General features: G+C 42.6%; 1 protein-coding gene across 1 annotated transcript; it reads right to left on the bottom strand.

Annotated features, from left to right (window-relative positions):
- Positions 1-4,914: 4,914 nt before the first annotated feature.
- On the bottom strand, positions 4,915-9,352 carry pax1a (paired box 1a). Its single transcript, XM_070979278.1, has 5 exons — positions 9,098-9,352; positions 7,770-8,399; positions 6,620-6,753; positions 5,869-6,082; positions 4,915-5,329 (listed from the first exon to the last, which is right to left on the bottom strand). Exons 1-5 carry the CDS (start codon positions 9,099-9,101, stop codon positions 5,220-5,222), a joined length of 1,092 nt encoding a protein of 363 aa, XP_070835379.1. The 5' UTR covers positions 9,102-9,352; the 3' UTR covers positions 4,915-5,219.
- Between the last annotated feature and the right edge of the window lie 518 nt (positions 9,353-9,870).

Here is a 9,870-nt window from a genome sequence, read left to right on the forward strand (position 1 = left end):
ATGTGACCCTGTGGTTATTCCCTTTATTGCTGTATCGTTGTATCCTCCAAGGACCAAAAACAGCGGCTGAATCTCCTGAGAGCAAATGTGAAATGATACGTTTTCATTTAGAAAGCCAAATGTCATCATCATGTCTCCGTCCCTTTTGCTTTTAGAGCGTCTGGTTGATGTGGTGAGCTGGCAGAGCAAGTAAGAACATGGGAGGGAGACATTTATCATCCTCTAGACTACAGAGCTGTAACTCTGCCTGCTTGGAAATCCTGTGGACAGTCAGCGGAAAAAAAAAAAAAAAGTCAGTGGTGATTGAATTACAGGATGACATCGTTATGGACTCACTGCTTTGGTGTTTCAGTTTTGGGTGGTAAAAATGAGAATAAATCACTTATAAATTTGGCATATACCAATATTGATCTTCTTGTTCTGTTCATGTCATTAAGAATGCTAAACGTCTTTGAGGGTGGATAGTTTTCTTCGGTTGTGCTGTTTTTCCATCCTCTGCTCATCTAAAACGCATCGTTTGTGCTCTGAATGAATGCAATGTAAACAACGGGCTGCCAACTCCGACCACAATTTCGATTATTGACTTTGTTTCTCACGTGCTCGTCAAAAACTGATACCCTGCTTATCAAAGGCTGTGACAGCACATATTTCAGCATTGTACAAGTTTGGCATGCACCATGTTTCCATGGCAAGTCAATTAATCTGAAATCTCAGTCGTGAGAACTGCTGACACCGGCCTACTTTTCAGAATTTGACACTTTGCCAACTTGCCACTCTCTTTTTAAAAGGTTTCTCGTGTACCTTTCTCTGCTCTTTCCAAGACCTGTCTGGTCTGCCATGTCGCCTGTCCTGAGATGCCGTTCTTGTTGACTTTGAGTCATGTAAAGGCAGAGAAAGTGAGCTAGTGAGTGATTGACTCCTGGCCAGCCTGGGGTAGTTTCCCCCCTCAACACAAAAGTACAGATAAATGTCTTCAATCATACCCAGCAAAGTGTCCAATATATAAACTGAACTTTGGTCTCTAAAGAACACTCAATCCTTCCTGTACACATGGCGGACACTGATGAATTGTCATAGTTGAAGATAGGGACGCCTGTTCTTGCTTTTAAAGGAATCTCTGTCACCATTTTGCTGTTGCTTGGATTATTAATAGTGCTTAATATCATATCCATTAGGATCAAGGAGAGCAAGTCTCCTATCCATCTCTCCAAGTATCTGTTTAAGCTTGTGGCATTTGAGAATCCTTTCAAGTTTAAGTTGCAGAGGTTAACACTCTCAAGACCCCGGAGATCAGAGCACGGCCCAGCGTTTAAGTCTGAGCATCTGCGCACTTGTTTGTCGGTAGTTTCATTGAAGTTTTGGTATGTTACAGTGCAAAAAGGCTCGTTTTGTCTTCTTTAATAGATGAGGGTAATTTTGAACAATGTTCAAAACACACAAAAACCTAATCCTAATGGTAATTCTGGTGTGAAAAAAGTGCCCTAACTAGCATGCGTGTACTGAAAACTAAAGAAATATTATGTCTTTGTGCTCTGTATCAAGAGGAAACAACTTTCTAAAAAGAGCCCACCTGCTGCCCTTCCAACACAGAGGCTCTGCAGAGGACGCAGTGGGGGGTATCACTTGCGACCCTGATTGATGACCATAGGTCCCGCAGGAAGTAACCCCGCCACCATGAAGGAGTGTTTTTTGAACCCCAAGTGGTATCCGGGAAAACAGAACGACTCCAGTCAGGGAGCGTGTGTACTCATAAGCCATCTTAATGTTTGGATATTCTCAGTCACTTGGGATTTTGCTGCAAAAAGGGAACAGAATCAGTGACTGCAAAACAGAGCCCACAGGGTGTATCCTCAAACTCACTATTAAAAGTGATCAGTAGGACACCTCAGTGCTTTGTGTTTAGGACCTTTTTTATAGCATTATAGCACCCTGTGAAAAAATGACTTCCTCTTTTCTGTGATCTTTTCTCATATACTTCAGCAATTATAAATATGAATCAAAACTCACACGACTGCCGTCCTAGACGTCAGGCTGATTATTGCTGCACATTTAACACATGCTTGTATGTGGACATGGTGGATAAAATCCATTATACTTAATTTATGTTTATATTTTAGAGCTAAAAAAATTAAGACCATTATTTAATGCCCAACAACATGTTCAAAAGCATATCTCAAATCTTGAAAAAAAAAAAAAAACAGATTGAAATATTCAAAATGTGTATCTATAAATACACAGTGTGTCAATCCAGTGATTTTCAGTGACAGACGTCTGAAAGAAATGAATCAAAAATGGGATAAAGTGGGTTTGCATTCATTAGAATTAATTGCTCATATGGCACCTTCTCTGGCACGCAGCCCATCAGAAGCTGAAAAATGTCCGTGACCCTGACCCCTCAATTTCCAGCACTCATTAACAATGGTAGGGGAAGCAACTTTTATAAAAAAGGATCCAAGCTGAACTTTAGTGAAATAAAGGTCAGCACGATAGCATCAGCAAACTGTTGTTTATTTGTCCCTACATAAATCAAATCATACTCATTTAACAATGGTTTGAGAGCCACTGATATAGCACACAACTGAAATGTGAAAGGGTTGCTCTCTTAATTGATTGTCCCTCCAATATTATGGTGTAAGTTTTTGCAGGACACACTGCAACACTTTAAAGATCATTCGTCAATCAGCACGTTTTGTCTTGAGAGAGTTAAAAACCTTGAAGCTGATTTGGCTGATCAATGTTTCAGTAATCTCACTGAATGAGCCACGTTTCAGCTCAGTGGAAACCCAGTCAAAGTCTTTGTCTGCATTAAAGGTCAAAGGGCCTGTGCGTTTTGGACAATAAAACTGACTTTTCTAAGATTAATAATTTATCAGGACCCACTGATCCTCAAATGGGAGGGACGTTCTCCTGTAGAACATATCATTCTATCTTTGCAGGGCATAAAAATACCATCCTTAACTATTTTTTACTTGCTGATTGCATTTACACTGAAGGTGCTGTTAAAAAAAACCACAGAAATGCTCAATGTTACTCAACCAGACTACAGCGGGCCAGTCCCCAAACCAACTGCGCTGCACACATTCCCCCTGACCTCACCATCAAGTCACAGCAGAGGAGATGCAGGCTGTTTGCTGGATGTGGACCAACTCCTCCCAGTTTAATTACAAAAGTGCATTTTAGTTAGAAGAGCTGAAAGCTGTCTGAATCAAAACACGAACAAATATATAAAAAAATATATTAAAATGTTTAAAATATTCATTTATTTTATTCTTTTTCTCCCTTTATTGCTTTTGGTTCACAATACGGTTAGAATGGCAAAATATGTAACTTCAAAGTTTATGACAAACTAGAGCTGCAGTTTTATATTTTGGGCTGCTGATATTAATTAAAAGAAAGTCAGTGAAGGTACTGATTTGTTGTGAGTAGAAAACGAAATTTAAAAACTACTCAACAGTCACAAACGGGTTATTCAGTCTGCTGTATATAGTAAAAAAGAAAAACTTTGATGACATTTTAGCCAAGACGCGAACGCATCATGCCATTCAAACTGAAGGCCACATTAACACTTAAGACGGAGCCAGGACGTCGACCTTTTCCACTGAGGGAATCCAATGTGAAATACTAGCAATATTGCCAGAACGTTAACATCTCTGCATCGCGCAAAAACAATTAATTACGCATAATAATTTGGGTCGCGTAAAGCGTCGTTAAACAGGCTACGACAGGGTCAGCTGATAGCTGCAATAGCCCAAGAAGAGAGCCAAACAAAGAGGTGAGATCAGAAAACGTATAGATATTCAGTGACGCACAGCTGGATGCGTTCAGGAAAGCCACGAGGAGGCATCGATACAGCAAACAGGCCACAGGAGCGAACCGTCGACAGAGAGGGCGCGCGGAGCCGATGGGCCTCTGTGGGAAAACTCCCGCAGGCCTCATTTGTGTACGGAGAAACAGATCCCTTCATGTGGGTGGATTTGGACCGTCAGCTGCTCTCCTGTACACAACGTTCATTAACGTGCACGATCAGATCTCTGATTCCAATCAGGTATCAGTTACAGCTCAGATAGCATCAGCAGAGGCGCCCGGACTGTTCCGTGGAGGTGTGGGGAGGTTACACCTGAGTAACGAAACTACTTTTCACTGTAGTGGTGTCATGAGCCAGCGGGGTGTATTTCAGTTCCCTAACCGATTTTAGGATTAAATATCATGCAAAAACTTCGATCCTTCACTTATTATAAAATTATTTGTGACGTGTATTTGTGCCATGAAAGCCTTACTGTCACTGCCAACGAGCGACCTGCTATCAAACATCCAGTCAAAGCGTTTCTGTCACCTCCAGCTGGAAGCAGGACCACTATGATTCAGTGAATAGGTGGTGTAAACCTTTAAGACGTTCCTAAAAGTTACTTTTCTGGAGTTACAGGAACGTCTGATTCAATATCATATTAAAGAGAAATGAGACTGGGTGATTTTAGGAGTGAGGCCTTCACTGACTGCGACAAAACTGGAAACCTCGACTCAACAAAAAACTGCTGTAAATCTTGAAACTAATGATCATCATCATCAACATACCGAATTAGGTCTTAAGGAACACGATGAACCAAGCAGCACATCCTCACGTGGATCTAAGCTGGAATAATGTGAGCTACGACAACACGTGGCATTTAAGAAAGCCTTTATTTTTGAATATTTACAATGAAATTATAAAAATATATAATTAAAGCTTTGGCAAATATTTTACATTTAGACAATTTACCTCTTTGTTCACATCGTCGAGTCACTGTAGAATCGAGATCATGGCCACAATTTAAGATCATATAGTATATGACGGATTACAGAATAGTCCTTTGTTTTTTTTTTGTTTTTTGTTTTTTTAATAAAACATCAATGGTGGACTGGCCTGACAAAAAAAAGTTTTTCAAGCTCTGCAGTCTCAGTGAGAGAACATACAGTCTGGCGACACGAAATAGCCTATTTCAGTGGAGAAAAAATAAACACAATCAACCAATGAGGGGAAACGCCGATACATCCATGCAAGCTTACATTCATGTGGCCCTTAAAGCCGATAAAGCTATATAACGCATGTGAATAGGCCTGTGTTTGACTGTAAGCTACAAACACTCGGGGAACAAGCCGTTAGTGTTCGGACTTACTGTTGAAGTTGTTGAAATGAGTTTTCAGTTAAATGGATCTGGTAATTAAGGTGGTATAAGTCCCGGTTATGATGATGAGGTCAGGAGACTGGGTCCGTGCACGCTGTTCAAGTCTTCATGCTGCTGCTGCTGCTGCTGCTGCTGCTTGCTCAGGGGACTGGGAGGCTTTCTGTCTCCTGCACAACACAAAGCAGAAACACAGTTGGCCCGTGCATGCTGCTTCAGCGTCAAATTCCGCGAAAACAACGCACTTAAGTTATTTCACCTGCACATAAAAGCAGATCTGACCTACAGAATAAATGTACGATTATTAACAAGCATTTTTTTCCCCCCTTCAAAAATGAGGCTTTTTTCCCCCCATGTTATGTTTGTAAAATCGTCCTCAGAAAGAACACATGGAGGGCCTGAGCCATGTTAAGTCTGGAAGGTCAATATTTAATAATTGGCATAGAATTAGGCGTCATTTGGGATTTGGTAAATGTTTACACTGTCTCGCTGCGGTCATTGCTTACTGAAAAAAAAGGAAGGAGGCTGTGAAGTCCTATGCAGATATAAGTAGATATAAAGAGAGTCAATCACAGTAATAATTAGAATAATGTGGGGGGAAAAAATAATATGAATCCCAGAGAGCATAATAAAAGAAAAGAGGATTCGACACATCTGTCGCCGGTGTCCACATGCGGTACCGCTCTCCCTCTGTCTCCAAGCTCTGTACCTTCTCGGGCCTGATGCTTGAAGGTCATGGGCGAGTGGATCTCCCCTGCATGCATGCTCATGCCGCTGCCTGGGTGGGACAGGGCCGGGCTCTGCGGCTGCCAGTGGTGGTGGCCCGGGGCCACGTAGCCGCCTGCTGGCCCGCTGTACACCCCGTACTGGTTGGTAGGTGAGTAAGCGCACGCCGAGACATAACCGGACAGTGTCGAGGAGGGCTGCAGGCAGACAGACAAGACATGGGCAACATGAGCCCAAAAACCTCAACTGTATGTGAGCGTGACATGTGGCATGCAGCAGAGGATCTTAAACACGGTGTCTGGACGGTTGAGAAGAAGAGGAAACTGAGGAATAGGACATGAGATTCACTGTTATTTAGTTTACCATAATTGAGACAAATTAGAGCATGTATATACAGCTAGGCTTCCTCTGCCTGTCATCCCAGTCTTAAAGCAGAAGTAAACTTTTTGATCAACAGTAATAAAACTCCCGGGAGTCTCAGGGGTAAAATCTTATCAAGCAGAGGTCTGTGGCCTCATGTGACTCCGTTTGAGGGTCCCTGATATGCAAACTTTTCACAGCTCTGCCACAGGCCTTCAGCGAGCGCAATCGTTTACCAGAGGCCTCTGCCCAATTTGGCACTAAACATTTGGACAGTTTCGTAAAAAAAGAGAGACAGAGGCATCGCAGAGTCACACTTGTCCAGAGTTGGCTTGGAAACGTGACAGGCTTTACAGATATTTATTTCTTTTTACCTGTGCGTATTTTATGTCGGCCTCGATGGCTGATTTGTCGATCCCGTTGACTGCGTGAGCCGCGGGGAAAGCTGCTCTGTTGACGCTACTCCACTCCTCCATTTTCGGTGGATATCCATCCGCCCCAGCAATGGCTGATTTAGAAACAGTAACTTCATGTCAAAGGTGCACTACAAAACGTAACATTCCTGAAAAACATTCCTTAGAACAATGCCTATTTATCGATATAATTTATTTTGTAAATTCTAAACATATTTGAAACGCTTTACGCATAATCCTGAGTGGGCTGGAAAACACATTTTTTATTTTCAAAATAGCAGGCCTATCTAAAATTGTTTTGAAGTTATGGTTAATTAAACATATATATCATTCCATGTCAAAATTATTCTAATTATTGATAACGTGCGCAATTGTAAAATAATAATATTGAAGAAAAATAGAAAAGAAAACAGAACACATAAAAAAGATAAAGTTGAAAGGAAACAACAGCAGCTTGTTATAAATATTCTTGTCTTATTTAATCATTTATATATATTAAAAAAAAATCATTTAACGTTATTAAACCAAATACAGCCCTACATTTTATCCTGTGTTACATTTACGAATATGTGCGTAAAAGACGCAATATTGTCATTTAAGTAAGCTTACTGCATCGAGCTATTCAACCAAAAAATATAAATAAAAAATATTGAATTATACATAATTTTACACTCATGTCTAAATGGCAAAAAATATATATACTGAGCCACGCAACTTCACATTGAGTGAAAACACAGACTAAAGGACCAGAAAAGCAAAGAAAACCGCCTGTAATGACTACTTGAAGGATTAGGGGGGGATATAGCAGGTGAGCAAAGTGTTTGGAAATGCATCATCCCATGAAAAGGCCCATTGAGAGTGGACTTAGTGCTTTCTGGCTCAATGGTGAAACGGAGGCCTGTACAACTTCTAATGGACACATTGTCCTGCCTACTGCCAGAACAGGTTGTGCGGCGCGATATGCAATCCATCATGCAGAATAACACAATCACTACCAGCAGCACTGCTTTATTAAACTCTCGTCTGAGAACAGTGGGGCTTGCATGTATGGCACAGAGACGCAGGGGCCTATGATTTCTCACTGAGCAGACAGAGGCTGTGTTTTCCTCACCTGCAGGATCCATGAAGGCTCGTATACCGAGGATGTTGCTGACGGTGTGCGCAGAAGGCCAGGCCCTGGATATGCTCATATGTCCAGCCGTCACCGGTACTCCAGGAGGGCTGCCCATTTTAGTGCCAGTGGGCGACATGGTGTTGGGGTAAGAATAAGGGTATATGTGGTTGTAGGAGAGGCCGGCCTGCGCGGAGGCTTGCTTACTGCTCTCATACTGGTTGGGCTGGGAGAGATTCCCAATCTTGTTGCGTAAAATCCTGCTGATCGAGCTCACCGAAGGGACATTGTATTTGTCACAAACTCCATCAGCCAAAAGCCTGTCTCGGATCTCCCAGGCAAAGATCCCGGGGTCGTTTTGTTTGTATTCCCTGATATTTTTCACCACGTTCGGCGTCGTGACCCGTGGTTTGCTTCCACCGATGGCACCGGGTAAGATGGAGCCCGTCTCGTTGTATCTCGCCAAAATCTTGCTCACGCAGCCGTGGGACACTCGGAGTTGACGGCTTATATCACACGGCCTGATCCCGAGTTGAGCCAGCTCTACTATTCTTAACCGTATGGCATTGGGCAGGGGTCGCCCATTGACGAACACGCCGCCTAACTGGTTCACCTCTCCATAGGTTTGCTCTGCGGGAGAAAGGAACACACAAGTCACATATTGACACTGCACGACGTGTGTACGCATACATTACAATTTAAGAAGAATGTCATCTTACTGTCATTGTTTTGCACATATTCTAATAGAATTTCTCAACGCAAAACAGGCCCTGTCTATTAATTAATAAGAGACAACTTCAAAAAGTCCTGCCTGCGACATTTGGACACGAGCTCCGGTAAATTCCACCATAAATTGAGGTTTCAAAGTTGAATAACGTGTCAGTCTGCACAGACTTTTGACTTCTGTTTGATTACCGCTATCTTGTAACTTTACAAAAGTGTAGAAATTGTTCGGCTGGGTTTACCTTCCACCATCCCTGCGCACACAACAACAACAAAAAAACAACATTAAAAATGGCGAGCTTGAGGATTTGACAATCGTGAGCTCTCCAAAGACACACTTTTTATAGGGATAATTGGTGGTGTGTTTCCATTTACCATTTGAAGCTTTAAAACAGACAACAACGCCTGCCGACCAGAGCTGGAAAAATCCACCATGAAATAAACTTGACAAGCTGTCGCCAGAAGATAGTCCTCATTTGTACATTATCTGAACTTAGAGCGAAGGGGAAAATGCTTATTTCTGTCTTTACGCAAGCGTGGTGAGTCTGGATACGCTTCCATAAGATCCCTGCCATTGAAGCATGCAGACGGTAACGCGGGCTTACCCATTTGCCTATATGTTTCGAGATGCTGGGAAATATAGGCGCCCCTTCAAGCTGCTGAATGCGTCCGAGCGAAGGCAGACAGGGAAGGGGAACACGAGGAATGAGCCCCAGAAGAGCGAAAAAAGGGACCTCTCAGAATCTCCTCCGAGTGCAGCGCGCCCCCTTCTTTTTTGGAAGCGAGTGTCTGCAAGGTACAATGGCACCAAAGTGATCCTCATCCGATAAAAGCGAATTGGAGTTATCCCGGGGAGCCCGGAGTTTGCTGGAATTAATTTGACGCGTCCTACACGTCAATCTTCGCTGTTATACGCCGAGCCTCTGCTTTGGTTTCATTGGTCGCCCTGCGCTGAAAACGCTGTCAGCCAATGCAAACCCCATCCGGTTGGAGTCGTGCAGCCTCCTTGAATATTTTGCATAGGGGAAGTGGCAGAAAGGGAAGCGTTTCATCCAGCATGCAGCCTTCTGGTAAGGACTTACACTTATAGGAGATACACACACGCACGACAGTAGAAGGTGAACTTTTCCAAACTGCATAGCAGTGTTTTCAGCTCGAACAGAAAGTTCAACACTCCCCCCCAGCTTTTATAAATATTGGTGGCATATTTTTAGTTCGCCTCACATCACGCCTCATATCAGTTTGACACGAATTATAAAATGATGCCATTAAAATTAAATCGCACCAATCAGGCATGTTCATGCTGGTCGTGATGCTTACAAACGATGTATTTAAATTCTTTTGACTTGAACATGAAACATGTTTGAGCTTTTGTGTT

This window comes from Chaetodon trifascialis, chromosome 14 (assembly GCF_039877785.1).
Source record: "Chaetodon trifascialis isolate fChaTrf1 chromosome 14, fChaTrf1.hap1, whole genome shotgun sequence".
Taxonomy (NCBI): Eukaryota; Metazoa; Chordata; class Actinopteri; order Chaetodontiformes; family Chaetodontidae; genus Chaetodon; species Chaetodon trifascialis.

What these genes read in the sequence shown, in the direction of transcription:
- pax1a (XM_070979278.1), bottom strand. An exon ending in CCGACATAAAATACGCACAG is followed by an intron (nt 6,083 to 6,619) that starts GTAAAAAGAAAT and finishes GTCTGCCTGCAG; the next exon opens with CCCTCCTCGACACTGTCCGG. An exon ending in CAAGCATCAGGCCCGAGAAG is followed by an intron (nt 5,330 to 5,868) that starts GTACAGAGCTTG and finishes TGTGTTGTGCAG; the next exon opens with GAGACAGAAAGCCTCCCAGT.